We start from the raw sequence: 13,442 nt of genomic DNA on the forward strand, positions 1-13,442 counted from the left end.
ATGCTAAAACATACCGTAAGCGTAGTTTTGTGCTGGACGTCGACTTGCTACGACGTTTGGCTGGAGGGTTTCGATTCCTTTGAGCTCGCTATGCTCCCTCGACAGTGTTTAGAGGTAGTATGCTTAGACAGTCCGCTCGGTAACCACCGCATTATTCCCACACCATGTGATTGGTCACTTGCCGAGTTCCTTGATGCATAACTATATATATGTTTCATCGCTTTCGACGCCGGTCTAGTCTTATGGTGGCCAACTCGAACGCAAAAGGGCGCTCCTCGGGCTTGGGAGGAAACGCTGAACCTTCAAGATCCGGAGTCGGTTTCTTACTAGGCGACACGCGTCAATCATTCTGGAGTGTGATAGTAAGCCGAGTACTGTAGTCAGGAACACTATTTTTTAGTGTCCACGTCCGGGCCTGAGGCACAAACCCACAACCAACTGGTCACTGGCATCGTTCCTGTCATTTTGCGAGAGAAACTCTTGTAGGATGAGGTGAGTACTATTACTTCCGCTGCTCTCGCCAACCATCCATTCCATACAGGCGTGAAGGTTCAACAAAATATGGCCCTCTCTTACTAGAGGTTAGCAGTACGTTCGGATGACGGCCAACTTCAGCAGGGTGCCCAGGAACGCGTCGGTTTGCTCTGGTTGGCCACTTTCTCACTGGACGTAAATCTAAGTATAGATAAAGTCTGAGTACTGAGGCTTGGCGATCTGGCCTGGTCATGAGTGACTGACTCGGGGTACAAAGAGTCTATGTTCTGTGTCATTAATGCTGGCAGTGTTTGAATTTTGGAAGTTGAGCGTACTCCAAGTTGTGTAACTGGTTGACCACAACTTGAAGCTTGAAGGCCCCAGGCCTGGTGATAGCGTGGGCTCATTGAAGGCGACAGCGATAGGGTAACTGAGGCTTGGCAGTAACATGTAATATATTACCTACCTGTGGCTGTACATTCTCAGCACATTCTATATAGCTCGGAATTTCGCAATGCTCCTTCAAGTTTCTCGGTTTCAACACCACCATGGCACTCTATGCACGCCACCCCCGATTTACGGTCGCTCTTCTCATATTAATTTTCATTTCGTTAGTCATGTTTGCGAGTGACTCGCCCTCTCTTAGGTCAGTGGCCTTCAGCAAATCTAGGGACAACGCGCTTGCAGAGGCGCTCGCGTTGGAAGAGATTTATTATGGAGAAATGGTGCAGCGACGACAGCAACTCATCAAAAAATGGGGACCAACACCCGATAAGGTTGACCCGTGAGTTGGCAATTATCTCATGGGACTCTGACGACATTCAATCGATATTCTATCACTGGTAGGTTCCCTTCGCACGGCGAGTTTTACACGCTCTGTGAGTAATTCTGCTCGTAGAAACACGTGGCAGTGGAGCTAGGGCTCATGGGTTGTTCGCAGGGGACTTCTTTCTGCCCTCATTTAGATGCCCTCATCGCGTCGAGCGTGTCGGGATTATGGGTGATGGAGGTAAATGGGTTTGTGGATTAGAACGTGTAGCTCCCAAACAACAATGCAGCATCTATTCTTTCGGTGCGATAATTTGCCGCGCATCGGATCATAGTGATTACTGATAGCTGATTAGGGATTAATGGCGAGTCGTCTTTCGAGGCGGATCTTATGAAGGCAGCGCCCGGTTGTCAGGTTTATGGCTATGATTTCAGTGTCGCTTCTGTAGGTTTGTTCGCTCAGCGTTAATCTATTTGAATTGACGTACGTAATTCATGCAGTTTGGTCCCGAAATTGAAGAAGACAGGGATCTCAAGTCACGCTCTCACTTTTTCTCATACGCACTTGGCCATGAAGACAAGCACAACGCAGCTGACCATCCAAAAATGTACACCCTTCGTACTCTCATGGAAAGGAATGGACACGATTTCATTGATATCCTCAAAGTCGATATCGAGGGCAACGAATTTGATTCGTTGTCAACTTTCATCGACTCTTTCCATGGTGAACCGCTCCCATTCGGCCAACTTCAGCTTGAAGTGCACGTGTACCCAGGCAGTGTTTGGAATGAGTTCCCGAAGTTCCTCGGGTGGTGGGAGAAGCTGGAAGCTGCTGGCCTGAGGCCATTCTTCTCTGAGTCAAATCTTGTCTACATGAACCTCGTCAGAGGCGCTCGCCCAGATCTTATAGAGGTATGTGGTGCTACGTCGATGTCAGTGTATCAGTACTGATGTTCTTTCAGTACTCCTTCATTAACGTTCGCGGTGATCATGAGCTGGTGTCCAACCGGCCTTCATCTCCGCGATCGGCTAAAAGTCTGCAGGGCGGATGGACTCTTTATTTATCAAAATCGGACGTGTTACATCATTCCTTTATACCGTATTGAAGATTTATCACTCCCGATCAGGGACAGTATAAATTATATCGATCTTTACTCCGTTTCTTTCTTACTACAGGCGGGTGTCTTAGCTTCAAACGGATCCCAAGACCATTTGTTTGTTATGATGTAGGTCAAATGAAACTACCAAGCCCAAGATTTACCTCGCAGCCCTGTTAGCGCTGATACCTTGTTGATATACCCCTAAGCAGCTGCCCTGATTTACTGATGGTGACTAAATTAACAATTGACAAGTTTAGTGACGGAATCCCAGTTCCCGACCTCGTTCGCCCCGCGGGACGAAATATATTAAAAATAGGCCAACTCGCTGCCTTGTGACTTAGTCAGACGATCCCCTTTCTTGCATTTACTTATTGGATGAGTCTGAACCGCTTTCTTCTGAACGCCTTCCAAGCCAAACGGGCTCCCACTCTTCGACGCACTTTCCACTCCACTACTCTAGCCACCATGCCTCGCACCGCTGCGACAGAAAGCTTCAAGGTGAGGAAATGTAACTTTTATTAGTAGAATGAAAACTAACTCGATGAATCGTAGTTCAACCACACCATGATTCGTATCAAGGATCCGAAACTATCGTTACCTTTCTACATGGATGTAAGCTATCCTGCTGTGCTGCTGTGGTAGTACAGCTGGATTGACTAAGTACTACTTCTCCAGACCCTCGGCATGGACCTGGTTTCTGGTGAGATGGATTTCGAATCCTCGTGTTGATGAGCGTACCACGGAATATATGCAACAGAGCAAAACATGGGTGACTTTACCCTTTACTTCCTCGCCTTTGACCACGACGGGATCGCCTCGCTCCCAGCCGAGCAGAAGGCTAAGGCTCGTTTCAACCGCGAGGGTAAACTTACCTCCTATTAGGCGTCATATCTGATAAACTCACCTGCACATATGTACCAGGCATCCTTGAGCTCACTCACAACCACGGCACCGAGTCCGACCCAAACTTCCAAGGCTACGCCAACGGCAATGCCGAACCTGGCAGGGGTTTTGGCCACATTGCTATCACCGTGAACAATATCGAGGAGGCATGTGCGCGTTTTGAAAGCCTCGGGGTTCCCTTCAAGAAGCGTCTCACCGATGGTAAGATGAGGCACATTGCCTTCATCCTGGATCCCGACGGGTGTGTTTTTCTACTGATGTCCTTGACGTCGTTTCGCTCACTATGATCCCTTAGCTACTGGGTGGAAGTTGTTCCTCAGGCCTTGAGCTTGTAGAGAATGTCGGTGAATAAATTGAAATAGTAGTCAAGTTGTATCCTTAGTACTCATCTTGAAAGTATGCCATGTCTGCTGGTTTTCAAATCACGCTTTGAAGTTTCATGTTATTGGTGATCGATGGATGTCCAAGAGGTGACTTGTCTTGAAAAGGCCCGTCAAACATCCAAGGAATGTGAATAATCGTAGAGCTGACGGGCGTCACGGGATGAAGGGTTCTGCAGTGAATGCATATTCTAAGCTTGTTCTAAGCCGCATCAATCATTCCGAGTCAGCTCCAACTTGGCCATCCAGGAATGCGACTCATTATCGCCAAGGCTCGCCGGCGGAATTCCGACTCCCGAGGATTTCTGGTTGGACACATAATAATAATAATAATAATAATTTACTGTCGGTGGAAGTATCGTAGTGACCAAGGTTCAAGGTGTGGTTTGCCGGACTCCCCATAAACTCCATTCGATGACTTCAGTTAGACTTCAGCGCTTCAGCCTAAGAATTCAACTTGAAGTCAGGTCTACCCGAGTACTGAGTACTGAGTCCTGACTCCTGGCATATCTGCCTTATACTATAGGCAAGCACTTGCCACCGTGATCATTGATCGAAATCAGTTGATCCTTATCTGAGTGACGGCCCGAGTCGCGCCGGACCCAGGACCCCGACACCAGCTTTATTTTGCCTCATGCATTTATGCGTCAGTTAGCTGCAGACCGATTTGTGCACTTACACTACGGTTACCCGGTACGCGCTGTCTTCATTAACGCTTCATCCCCGCGTTGTCATACCCAACGGAGAGCATATCGGCTCGGTCTCATTTCTCAGCCAGCCGACAGGCTCGACAGTGCTCACTGCAGCAAGGAGTCCAGGTTTCAGCAGTATGAAGCGGTATGAGCGCGTGTTTGACGTGAAAGTCCACTATCAGCGCAGTTCGGCATATCTTGTCAACATGATTAGACGAGGCCGCGGACAATATCAGCACACCTTTGCGGGCCTTTTGGCGATGGGGAAAACCGTATGCATCATCATCTCCATGTCTTCTTGTTGATCTGGTATCATAACGTAGGTACTAGGCACCTAATTAAACATGCGTCACCGTATGTGCGGGGCAGTCTTCTCTTACTAATGATTGTCCACACGCGGTCCTTCTAGAATCTAGATACTATATAAAAGCCATGAAATTTCGATGCATCCTAACCCTGTGCATGATGGGCTTTGCTCTTTGGACGCTCCTTGCGTCATCCCTGGCTGTTGCACAGGTCTTTGACCTCTCTGAGCTACAGTGGACGCTCAAGAACCAGAATGGTTCTATTGTCGTGCCCGGCAACTTGCCCTCACAGGCTCACCTTGATCTTTTTGAGGCTGGTATCATCAATGATCCATTACTCGGCATCAACGGTGCGTTGTGCGACGTGCCAATCAATCATTTGATTGTTCATTCGTCGCAGAGTTCACGGAAAGATGGGTCATCAATGACAACTGGACGTACACCGCGGACTTGACTCCATTCACCCAAACTTACCAGAGTAACGCGTCCGGAAAGACACTCCTTGTTTTCAATGGAATTGACACTATTGCTAACATTGTCTGTGGTGATGTTCATATATAAATTTATTCGTGCGTTGACGCAGATGATCTAGACGTTTGCCGGCCTACCCCGTGGCATGGGTTAATAACCAGTTCCGGCGGTACACCTATGACGTCTCAGACTACTTGAGTTCTTCTACTGGAGGGGACAATAACCTGACGATCGCGCTCGAGAGTGCATGGTATTACGGACTGAATGTGACAATGCGACCAGATGCCGAATACTTTCCCAATACTCCAATTGTGTCCACTTCGGATAATGTATGCGCGCAGTTTATCTCTAAAGGCACTTCTGATGCTTGATTCAGTTTGAATATCCTAATGTTCGTGCGTGGATCCGCAAGATCAATGACGACTTTGGCTGGGACTGGGTGTGCCTCATTATTCTTTTCAATATATGCGACTTTCTGAATATCAATAGGGTCCAGCTTTCGTTCCCAGCGGCGTCTACAAACCGGCCTACCTTGTGACACTCTCTGAGTCTGAACTTCGATCTCCAGCTTCTAATTCTACGCCATGCCCTGTAATAACGAGCAGTTCCGTCTTTTTGGACGAAACCTCTCTCGATATTTACAAGTACGGCCAAAATTCATCTGTTGCCCCTGATCAATCTGCAGACTGGATTATCAACGTTACGTTTGGCATTCGCTCAATCAAATCGTTCGAGAAGCCGACTGTCACTCTATCCATCCCAGAACTCAAGCTTATATCGGAGCCGTTGAATCTCGGACCTATTCCTGCCAACGCTGATGAGAATATATACCTGGGTGTCAACTGGTCTATCCCAGACAATGCTCCTGAAAGATGGTATCCAATTGATCTTGGTAACCCCAAGCTCTACAACCTAACTGTCACTTTGGATCCATCTCCGAGTCAGGGCGATGGGCCAAGTGCTGAATCGATCACTCAGACTATCACTACTGGCTTCCGCACCATTCAACTATTGCAAACTCCTTACTCCGAAGAGGAGATTGCATCACGAGGTATTACTCCTGGTGACCAATGGCATTTCGCTATCAATGGAAAGACGTTCTACAGCAAAGGAACGAACATAATCCCTTTCGATCCCTTCTACTCGCGCATCAAACCTGATGCAGTTCGTTGGGTCCTGGAGAGTGCTATCAAGAGTGGCCAAAACATGGTAACACAATTTTTATAGTCATGGGGAGACTAGTTTAAGGTGATTTGCTCCCTAGCTTCGTGTTTGGGGTGGCGGCATTTATCAGCCATCTGATGCTGCGACCGATGGAGGGTTGTATACCTTCTACAGTCTTTGCGACGAGCTCGGTATACTCGCGTGGTCGGAGCTCATCTTCTCTGACTCACTATATCCTGTTAACGACTTCTTGCTGGAGTCCATCGAGCCCGAAGTGCGTCAGAACGTTCGCAGGGTTAATAGGCACCCAAGTAATGTGCAGTGGGCTGGTGGCAACGAAATCGAGGGTATCGTGATGGCAGCCAACACTTCCCTTGCTAATGGCACGCATTACCTGGATGAGGTCCACAATCTACCGCGGAAAGCAAACTGGCTGACTGATTTTCGCTCCACAGTTCGTTTACATGTTCCAGGATTACTTGCATGACATCGTGCTTTCTGAGACGAACTCTGTTCCGTACACTGACTGTTCGACAACTCACGGTGTTCTAAGTCTCGATCCATATGTCCTTCGTTTTGCAAATGGCACCCCGGGATATATCTATGGGAATACTGGTGTGTCCTTAGTGAGTCTTGATCGGGTGGCTTTCTAATACCTTCATCACAGAGCGATACAACTACAATGCCTCGGAGGCCTTCGATCTGACAACGTACCCTGTGGGTCGGTAAGTCCAAACATCAACCCTCTTACACCGTCGGACTGAAGTGAGGACTGCAGCTTTGTCAATGAATTTGGGTGTGCAGCTGTCGTCGATGAAAGGAGTTACACTAATGCTGTTACAGTTTCCACTCCATGCCCTCGTTCTATAGCTGGAAGGAGGTCCTCGAAAATCCCGAAGACTACGCATTCAACTCCTCTGTCGTGATGTCCCGTGACCATCATCCTCCTGCTGGCAATCTCTCGTGGCCAAACCCAAATGCGCCTCAAGGCCAGTACCAAATGACCAGTGCTGTCGAGCTCTGGCTTCCCACCCCTGGAACTTCAGACTCAAACCAGACCTTTGCCCAATGGTGCTGGAGCACCCAGCTTTTCCAGTCCATGAATATGGTTGCCGAGATCGCATGGTACAGACGTGGTGCGGGTTTAGGCGAGAACAACCTCGGAAGCTTGGTTTGGCAACTCAACGACATCTGGCAGGGTGTTAGCTGGTCAGCCATTGAATACTCTGGGAGATGGAAAGTTCTTCAGTACGGCATGGCAACTGTCTACTCCCCTGTCATCATCAACCCCTTCTGGTTCCCAGGGAATGAATCGCTCACCATACTAGCTACGTCTGACCGCTGGGAGACGGTTGACGGTACCGCGCAATTGATATGGTATGATTGGAGTGGAAATGCTATCAGCTCGATGACCACGCCATTCTCCATCCCGACTCTGAACAACTCGCTTATTTACGAGGGAATCGGCCTTGATGCCATCCTGCCCTCCGGTTGCAACGCCAAGGACGTTTGGCTCCTGATGAACGTGACCGCTACTGTGGATAACAAACTTGTGACCAGCGAGTCCTACGTATGTCCTTTCTATTTCTGGTACGAACAAGTGCTGACAATTATTTTGTACATCAGTTTACTCCAGTGTCGCTCGCCTACTCCAACCTCGTCGACCCACAGATCGCTGTAATCGCAGGCGACAACTATACGTTCACATTATCTGCCAAGGGCGGCGTAGGTGCTTGGACGTGGCTTGATCACCCTTCAGGGACGGTTGGGTACTTCCTTGATCTCACGACTGGGCTTCCTTCAAACGGTTACTACCTCATTCCTGGTATTGACCGCACTGGTAAGCTTGATCGCCCCATATCGTTGTCGCATAACTCACAGTCAGCTACAGTCCAATTCATATCCAATATAGAACTTGCGACTGTCCAAAATCCTGATCCCGCTGACTTCGTAGTGAGGTCGTTGTGGAATAACACTCATATTTAATGCCTAGTCTGGAAATTTGTGCACTGACTAGGTCTGCAAGCGCCAGGTTATTAGCAAATAATTGTATGTCTGAATGAATGTTATTCACTCTTGATAGCGCAGAGACGAACTGGTATAAAAATTGTACAGACCATTAATATGCATAACAAAGGTGTGCAAGTAATATATACGTGTTTGAATGCAAATGCAGTACAAGTGATGCAGCTGAGGAGTGAAAAAGAGAGATAGAAATCACCATAAAAATGTCAACAGCGAGATAACAACGAAGTTATTAAATGAAGCGTCCGTTCGTCAATATCCTCATGGCCTTCTAGGGCTGTCACAATGGCGGACGATTTGTCAGATAGTTTCTTGAGAGCCAGACACGCAACAGCGTTCTCAAGCCGCAAGGATAGTGAGTCGAGGTGCATCATGATCTCAAGATCAGATGTTTTCTCGTTCATCGGGGGGAGAAGCAAGTTCGGATCACCATACATCACCGAAGGCTCCAAGACGTCTTCATCGGAGAGAGGCTCCAATGGATTGTCAGACACGCACTCCTTCTGTTCGGAGCAAGGACGAAAGATGCGGCCTGAAGTCAGGGCCTCGATACGCAGGCATAGCATAGCTAAGTCTCTGACTTGAGCGATGCTCAACTGGACTCGAGCTGTGGATGTGGATGTGCTCAGATGCGACCCAGACGCATCTAAGTCCTGACGGCCTAAGAGGGCTGCTGGGTAGACGAGGGAAACCATCTCCGGAATCTCTAGCCCCTTCAACTTCACTTCCCCGGCAGGGACAAGAGCTATCTGCATTTGGCGGATCGCCTCGATGGCCTGAGTTGGTTGAAACTCTGAGTACTCCGTGTCCTGGCCATTCTCGAAGATCTTGGCATTCAATTCGCGAACGACATCAGCACTGCACATGATTTGCCCACCCAGCGCGAGCCCGCTGATACGAGCGGCTCGAATGACCATGGGCCCAAAGTAGTCCATGCGACCAGTGGTAGGATCTGGTTCGTACACTGGAGTACCGCAGTGGACGCCCATGCGGACTGAAAGGCCACGTGCAAGAAGCTGTCCATGCTCATCAAACACCTCTTTACCTTCAGGGCACTCCAATATCTCCAGCGGCCAGCGTTCGTGGAGAAGGTGCAGCTGAACGATGAGGCACCACCACATCGCGGCAAGGGTGGTCGGAAAGGAGCACATGAATGCGTCGCCTTCCGTCTTGACAAGGTAACCACCGCAAGTTCGAAGATGTCGTCGCAACAGGTCATTGTGAATATACATTGCTGTGCGCATGCCTGCATTTGCCTCCCATAATTGTGTTGAATTTCGAATGTCGGTGAATACTAAGCAGAGATGCCCGGTGGGCGGTGAAACCTCTCCTTCTAAGCGAGCAATGGTGCGATCAATGATATCTGCTTTCTTCCCTGCCCTCTTTTTATTGATAGAGCTGTAGACCTCTGGATCCACGAGCGAGTCTGTTATGGGCTGTCGAGAGCGGAAGAGGTCGGAGACGCATATTACCATGATCATGGTGTTTCCATCCGCGCCATAGCTTATGGCAAAGTCACGTAGCTTCTGTGCCGCAATCATTGGGTCAGCTTCCGAGCGAGCAATGTCGACTGCGGTCTGGTAGGATATATACTGCCACAGTCCATGGTTGCCGATGATCACGAACTCGTCGAGCTCGGTTAGCTGGCGAACGTAGATGTCGGGTCGAGCATTGACAACGGGAAAGTCGTGGAAATATCCAAAAGCTCGAGACGTGTTAACCTCGTTATGGATGAGCCCCGTCGGCGATATCCAGCCCTCTGCGAGCCGGATGCGCCTCGCCTCATCCCGGTCATAAGGATCGTGATTCTTAGAAATGAGTTTTGCATTCCCTTGGCTCGAGATGACAGCAAGGGCATGTCCAACGTTAGCAACATACAGCGTTTTGCCGACCACGTAAACCACGATGCCCGAGGCTCCTTGTCGGAGGTAAGAAGAATCGGGTCCAGAAGGACCGGTGGTAGATGAGCTGACTTGGGACATCTTACGAGATGGCTGCGAGTAGAGCTTGTCGTGGAGCTGCCTGTTCAGCTTCAGGAATGTGCGCCTTATTGCATCCGGTACGCCATCTCTTCGCTCCCCTTTCTGGTCTTTCTTCAGCTGAAGAAGCTGCTCAGTAAAGACAGAGGCGTAATTGTCGTGCAGGTACTTCGACAGAGTATTGTTGCCGGGAAGAGCTTTAGTAAGCCCAAACATTGCGAACAGTGCCTCATCCTTCTTCCCTCTGAATTCGGGCAGGACGAGATCGAGCGTGGTTAGGTACCCATTCCTCCCAATGGTGTCAGCAATGCCATATGTCATTCCGTTAACTTCCGTCTGAGAAGTACGAACACGTCGTTCGTCAGAGTCTTCGGGAATATTGGGAAGGAAAGTGGTCATGACATCCATCAACCCGAGAACACGGAGCTGAGATAGTCGAGAAAAGTCGGAAAGCACTCTTCCATGTTCATCCACCACGCGCTTTCCACCGTTGTTCTGCTTGAGATCCAGTTTCTTGTTCCCTGACAAGTTAAGGTACTTCAAGTTACAATTGAAATTCCTGTCGGCACCATGAGCAAACTAGTCATCTACGTTCAAATGGTCGAAACATACCAGTTCCAATCAAACTCCCAATTATGAATGTTGTACCTTAACAGGTTGCTGCCGGCGTCAATGATAGTCAGACTGGGAATTTTGCCCAGTTCAGCGGGGAGCGTCTGGAATTTGTTCCCGTTCAAGAACAATACCGACAATCTGGTCATTTTCACGAGGTCTTCGGTGGGGATACTCGTTAACTGGTTGCCACTAAGGTACAGTTCCTCCAGCTGCTGTAGATTGCGAAGGAAGGAAGATGGTAGTTCTTGAATTTCATTGAAGGATAAGTTGAGGACACGGAGCTCCTTGAGGATGGTGAACGGAGGGATTGCTTCCTCTGTCAGACGGTTCTCTCCGATTGAGAGTCGCTCGAGAGAGTAAGCGAGGGGCGGGAGTGGTCGACCAGGTACGTTGTGTATTGACATAGTGTATGTAGCATTAGAGGGCTTTCTTGGAGTGTGGCCGACTGATGATGATGATGAGGGGATCTCGAGAGTTATTCCAGATGGCGCCGGTGCAATCAAGTTATCTCCAGGAGGATCATGCCAACTAGCAAGCAGATTTGAGGTAACGTTGATATGGATTAGCGATGCGCAATTCCAGAGGGATACAGGTAGCTCCGTCAAGCTGTTGTTATGAGCATCAAGGGTTTCTAGGCGCTGAAGGAGGCCGATAGTGGAGGGTAAAGAGACGAGTTTGTTGTCGCAACAGGAAAGATGTATGAGATGGGAGAGTTCGCCAAGGGAGTCTGGGAGCGTGCGGAGTTCATTGTGGTCAAGTTTCAGAGTTTGAAGGGCAGGAAGCTGAGAGAAATCGAATGCATCAAGAGAGGAAAGTTTAGCATAGGAGACATCGAGCAGTGTGAGGGTGTGCGATATTTGCGGTGGAGAGCTAGGAGCAAATTTGAGGAATGTGACATCGTTGTGGGAGGCGTCCAGAACTGTCAGGTTGGGACCAATGGACAGATGAAGGGCGTGAACGGAATTATGGTCGGCATAAAGAGTTTGGAGTTTGGGTAGGGCATAGGCGATGGAAATGTCGGATATGTTATTTCTTCGACAGTCAAGTAACTGTAGGTTGACAAGATTCCTGCATTCTTCCGGTAACTTGACCACCTGATTCCCAATCAAAATCAGGCGCTCGAGAGTAGTGAGGCGACCAATTTCCTCCGGAAGTTCAGTGATCATGTTAAAAGACATATCGAGCTCAACAAGACAGGGCAGCTGGCAGATGACGCTAGGCACGTTCACGAACTTGTTGTTTGAGATGTTTAGGAAGTTCAGAAACTTGAGGCGGGGGAAATACCAGGGCAGCTGCTCTATCCTGTTATTCTGGAGCCTCAAACTTGAGAGCTCAGGTATACGGTCGAGACCAGCATCATCCAAGTCCACGATGCGATTACATGACAGGTCGAGGCGATGTAGGCTGGTGGAGTGCCGAACACTCTGAGGCACTTTCTTCATCGCCATGCTGGACAATTTGAGATCGCGGAGGGTAGTGCAGGACTGTATAAAATCCAGGGGTATCTCAACCATTGGATTACGTGAGAGATTGAGGATCACGATCGAGCCAGCGTTTTGATGGAGGACGATGGGTATGGTGGGTAGACTACAGCCTGTCAGGTCGACTAGGTCGAATGTATCAAATGTAAGGTCTTCAGCCTGAAAGCAAGGAGTCAAGTCGGATTATAATGTTTTCCTGGACAACTTACTGCTGGGCCGAGGAGTTGACTTTTATAAACGAATTTCATGAGGAAGGTCATGTCTTCTGCACCGAGAAAAGCAAGACTGTCCGCTTGGTCGTATCCAGCCTGCTCCAACCGGCGAATGACAATGGCAGCTGGCCTCTCAGTAGGCGCCAATACACGCTCTAACAACAGTGAGAAACACAAGCAAGCGTAACGGTAAGACGTACCTCGTCCTCTCTCCTTGAGATACAGTTTATGTGTCTCACGCTCCTTATGCGCAAATAGCTTCTGATTAAGTGACGGGGTGAGCTCCGCAACGGTGGAGTGTATTGAGATTGGGGCAACGTGATATGATCCGTCCGCGCGATATATTCGGACGCGGACGCGGTCACTGCTGCCGCGAGAGGACAGCTTACGCGGGTGGTTGCTTTTCCGACGGGATTTACGTTTCGAACCAAGTCCCGAGCTATTGAAAGACGATGTGGCATCCCTCGTGCTCTCTTCGGAGCTCGAGTCGCCCCCTTCATCTGCCTCCTCCTCACCGTCCTTCTCGACAGCCCAGCTATCTGGAGCGGTCCACAGAGGTGTTTCATAGGCAGTCACTCCAAACATGTCCAGCTCCTCTGGTCCAACTAAAGGGGGTAAACTCTTTGGAGATAGCTTTCGAAAATCGATGCAAGCTTTTCGCTTGCTGGTAGGAGAAGTAGAAGAAAACGGATGTGGGTTGCTGAACACGAAGGAGGTGGAGGGTGTGGGTGATGGGGGCTGCTGACAGCTACTTCCAGAAGTACTGGTAGTGCTTGGGTCGACTGTACTTGATGGAGAAACGTTCGATGGTGCAATATTCTGCCCGGAAAGGGATGGATTGACGATACCCTCCATGTGCGCAATTGACTCAAG

The 13,442-nt window shown here is 49.2% G+C and overlaps 5 protein-coding genes across 5 annotated transcripts; 3 read left to right on the forward strand and 2 right to left on the reverse strand.

Moving 5' to 3' along the window:
- Positions 1-539: 539 nt before the first annotated feature.
- BJ212DRAFT_1372227 (uncharacterized protein) lies at positions 540-947 on the reverse strand. Its single transcript, XM_041336326.1, has 3 exons — positions 810-947; positions 739-754; positions 540-675 (listed from the first exon to the last, which is right to left on the reverse strand). Exons 1-3 carry the CDS (start codon positions 922-924, stop codon positions 612-614), a joined length of 195 nt encoding a protein of 64 aa, XP_041190499.1. The 5' UTR covers positions 925-947; the 3' UTR covers positions 540-611.
- BJ212DRAFT_478993 (methyltransferase domain-containing protein) lies at positions 946-2,542 on the forward strand. Its single transcript, XM_041343308.1, has 6 exons — positions 946-1,258; positions 1,321-1,352; positions 1,415-1,546; positions 1,599-1,687; positions 1,744-2,154; positions 2,205-2,542. The coding sequence occupies exons 1-6, from the start codon at positions 1,023-1,025 to the stop codon at positions 2,346-2,348; spliced, it is 1,044 nt and encodes a 347-aa protein (XP_041190500.1). The 5' UTR covers positions 946-1,022; the 3' UTR covers positions 2,349-2,542.
- Position 2,543: 1 nt separating this feature from the next.
- On the forward strand, positions 2,544-3,684 carry BJ212DRAFT_479047 (Glyoxalase/Bleomycin resistance protein/Dihydroxybiphenyl dioxygenase). Its single transcript, XM_041343309.1, has 6 exons — positions 2,544-2,840; positions 2,895-2,954; positions 3,018-3,042; positions 3,100-3,204; positions 3,264-3,486; positions 3,541-3,684. Exons 1-6 carry the CDS (start codon positions 2,718-2,720, stop codon positions 3,578-3,580), a joined length of 576 nt encoding a protein of 191 aa, XP_041190501.1. The 5' UTR covers positions 2,544-2,717; the 3' UTR covers positions 3,581-3,684.
- A 1,098-nt stretch (positions 3,685-4,782) lies between these two features.
- BJ212DRAFT_1448281 (glycoside hydrolase family 2 protein) lies at positions 4,783-8,243 on the forward strand (the record flags this gene model as incomplete). Its single annotated transcript, XM_041338519.1, has 11 exons — positions 4,783-4,972; positions 5,023-5,159; positions 5,255-5,404; positions 5,470-5,532; positions 5,583-6,302; positions 6,358-6,660; positions 6,713-6,872; positions 6,925-6,982; positions 7,101-7,827; positions 7,884-8,097; positions 8,149-8,243. The coding sequence occupies 11 exons, from the start codon at positions 4,783-4,785 to the stop codon at positions 8,241-8,243; spliced, it is 2,817 nt and encodes a 938-aa protein (XP_041190502.1).
- A 245-nt stretch (positions 8,244-8,488) lies between these two features.
- BJ212DRAFT_1276847 (uncharacterized protein) lies at positions 8,489-13,424 on the reverse strand (the record flags this gene model as incomplete). The annotated part of the gene is made up of 5 exons (XM_041331308.1): positions 8,489-10,820; positions 10,874-12,516; positions 12,567-12,724; positions 12,770-12,969; positions 13,021-13,424. The coding sequence occupies 5 exons, from the start codon at positions 13,422-13,424 to the stop codon at positions 8,489-8,491; spliced, it is 4,737 nt and encodes a 1,578-aa protein (XP_041190503.1).
- Between the last annotated feature and the right edge of the window lie 18 nt (positions 13,425-13,442).

This window comes from Suillus subaureus (genome assembly GCF_016647635.1).
Source record: "Suillus subaureus strain MN1 chromosome Unknown BJ212scaffold_27, whole genome shotgun sequence".
NCBI classification, from domain to species: domain Eukaryota; kingdom Fungi; phylum Basidiomycota; class Agaricomycetes; order Boletales; family Suillaceae; genus Suillus; species Suillus subaureus.

Coding starts and splice junctions, on each gene's coding strand:
- BJ212DRAFT_1372227 (XM_041336326.1), bottom strand. CDS start 924: ATGTTACTGCCAAGCCTCAGTTACCCTATCGCTGTCGCCTTCAATGAG.
- BJ212DRAFT_479047 (XM_041343309.1), top strand. CDS start 2,718: ATGAGTCTGAACCGCTTTCTTCTGAACGCCTTCCAAGCCAAACGGGCT. Junction 2,955..3,017: donor CGTTACCTTTCTACATGGAT/GTAAGCTATCCT, acceptor CTACTTCTCCAG/ACCCTCGGCATGGACCTGGT. Junction 3,205..3,263: donor GGCTCGTTTCAACCGCGAGG/GTAAACTTACCT, acceptor CATATGTACCAG/GCATCCTTGAGCTCACTCAC.
- BJ212DRAFT_478993 (XM_041343308.1), top strand. CDS start 1,023: ATGGCACTCTATGCACGCCACCCCCGATTTACGGTCGCTCTTCTCATA. Junction 1,259..1,320: donor ACACCCGATAAGGTTGACCC/GTGAGTTGGCAA, acceptor TATCACTGGTAG/GTTCCCTTCGCACGGCGAGT. Junction 1,353..1,414: donor CGGCGAGTTTTACACGCTCT/GTGAGTAATTCT, acceptor GGTTGTTCGCAG/GGGACTTCTTTCTGCCCTCA.